The following is a 1,631-nucleotide window of genomic DNA, read 5'->3' as shown; positions in this document are numbered from 1 at the left end:
CACTCCCCCCACAAAAAAAAAAAAAAGTCTCTTGGACTTTCCTGTCCAGGCTGGCTTCAAACTGTGATCCTCCGATCTCAGGCTGCTGAGCAGTTAGGGTTACAGGCATGAGTCACTGCACCTGGCTTTGACTCTTTTGAGATGGGATCTCACACCATAGCTCAGGCTGATGAAAAAAGATGACTCACAGTAGCCAAAAGGAACAGACAATGCCCACCTCCGTCCACAAAGCGGTGGAACTCTGTGGCAGGAGCTTCCCAGGGGATAGTGGGGTTCCACAAACCACCCAGAAGCCCAGGCTCCAGGCCTCCCCTGCCCAGGCTCACTGGGCTCCTGCTCTGCGTCCATCTTGGCCTTCAGCAGCATGCGTAGCCGGGACACCTCCTGTCGCTTTAGTTCGTCCAGCTTGGTGCGGACATGGTGGCTGACAAAGTCCAGCTCTCGGCTCAGCTTACCACTCTGCCAGGAGGATAAGGGAACAGTGATCAGGCTGGGAGAGAGGGAGGGGGAGGGGGGCGCCTGGACGGAGAGGATATTAGGTAGTCTCTGCCCTTCCTAGTCTTCTGTCATTTTCTCTCAGGCCTGTCCATCTGCCTCCATGATTAACTGGATAACCTGGGTTCCCCGCCCGCCCTCCCACCTCCCTGATTCTCACTTTAGAGGTTCACAGCCTGGCAGTGCTGGCACCCTGACTCTGCATTGCAGCCTTACCTTGATGTCCTCAGCATTGGCTGCCTGCAGCTTCTCCCGGAAGTGCCCATCTGTCTCCAGCACGTTGATGACCTCTTGGAGGTAGCGGTGGTAGTACAGGCCCGTGTCCTGAGGGTCAAGGGTCAATACAGCAGCTCTGCCTCACCCTCCTGTGGCCAGATCCTGGCACCACCCAGAGCCTCATGTTCCACAGGCCTGCTTCAACAGGACAAAGAGACCAAGCCAGCAGACCCAGGTTCCAACCCCACCTGGTGTGTAAGCCTAGGAGAGTCACGTGGGCCTCTGCCACAGTTCCCACTTTTTTTTTTTGTCTGTGAAAATTATACAGAGGCACTAGGCATGGTGGGCAGGCCTGTAATCCCAGCACTCTGGAAGTTGAGGCAGGAGGATTTCAAGTTGTAGAATACAGCCTGGCTACACGAGTTCAATGCCAGCTACACAATGAGACTGAGATAATAAATAAATAAGAGCAGGGTGCCGGTGGCTCACGCCAGTAATCCTAGCTACTCAGGAGGCTGAGATCTGAGGATCAGGGTTCAAAGCCAGCCTGGGCAGGAAGTGGTGCTGTGGCTTAAGTGGTAGAGCACTCACCTTGAGCTGAAGAGCTGAGGGACAGCGCCCAAGCCCAGAGTTCAAGCCCCACGACCAATCAAAATAAATAAATAAATAAAACAAAACAACACAAATTAAGAGCTGCTGCAAGTTGTGGTTCAAGCAGTAGAATGCTTACCTTGAGAGTTAAGACAGTGAGTTCAAACTTTGTACAATAATAATAACAACAGCCGGGCGCTGGTAGCTCACGCCTGTAATCCTAGCTACTCAGGAGGCTGAGATCTGAGGATTGCGGTTCAAAGCCAGCCCGGGCAGGAGAGACCTTGAGACTCCTATCTCCAATAAACCACCAGAAAACCAGAAGTGGC

The 1,631-nt window shown here is 53.2% G+C and overlaps 1 protein-coding gene across 1 annotated transcript in view; it reads right to left on the bottom strand.

Annotated features, from left to right (window-relative positions):
- The window catches only part of Nucb1 (nucleobindin 1), a 16,904-nt gene that overhangs the window by 12,152 nt on the left and 3,121 nt on the right, over nt 1–1,631 (bottom strand). The window contains exons 3-4 of the mRNA XM_013027848.1: nt 712–819; nt 327–459 (exon numbers count right to left, since the gene is read on the bottom strand). Of these exons, the coding sequence (XP_012883302.1) occupies nt 327–459; nt 712–819 (241 nt within the window). The remainder of the gene's footprint in view (nt 1–326; nt 460–711; nt 820–1,631) is intronic.

This window comes from Dipodomys ordii, unplaced genomic scaffold (assembly GCF_000151885.1).
Source record: "Dipodomys ordii isolate 6190 unplaced genomic scaffold, Dord_2.0 Scaffold105, whole genome shotgun sequence".
Taxonomy (NCBI): domain Eukaryota; kingdom Metazoa; phylum Chordata; class Mammalia; order Rodentia; family Heteromyidae; genus Dipodomys; species Dipodomys ordii.
This window is presented reverse-complemented; position numbering and strand designations above follow the sequence as displayed.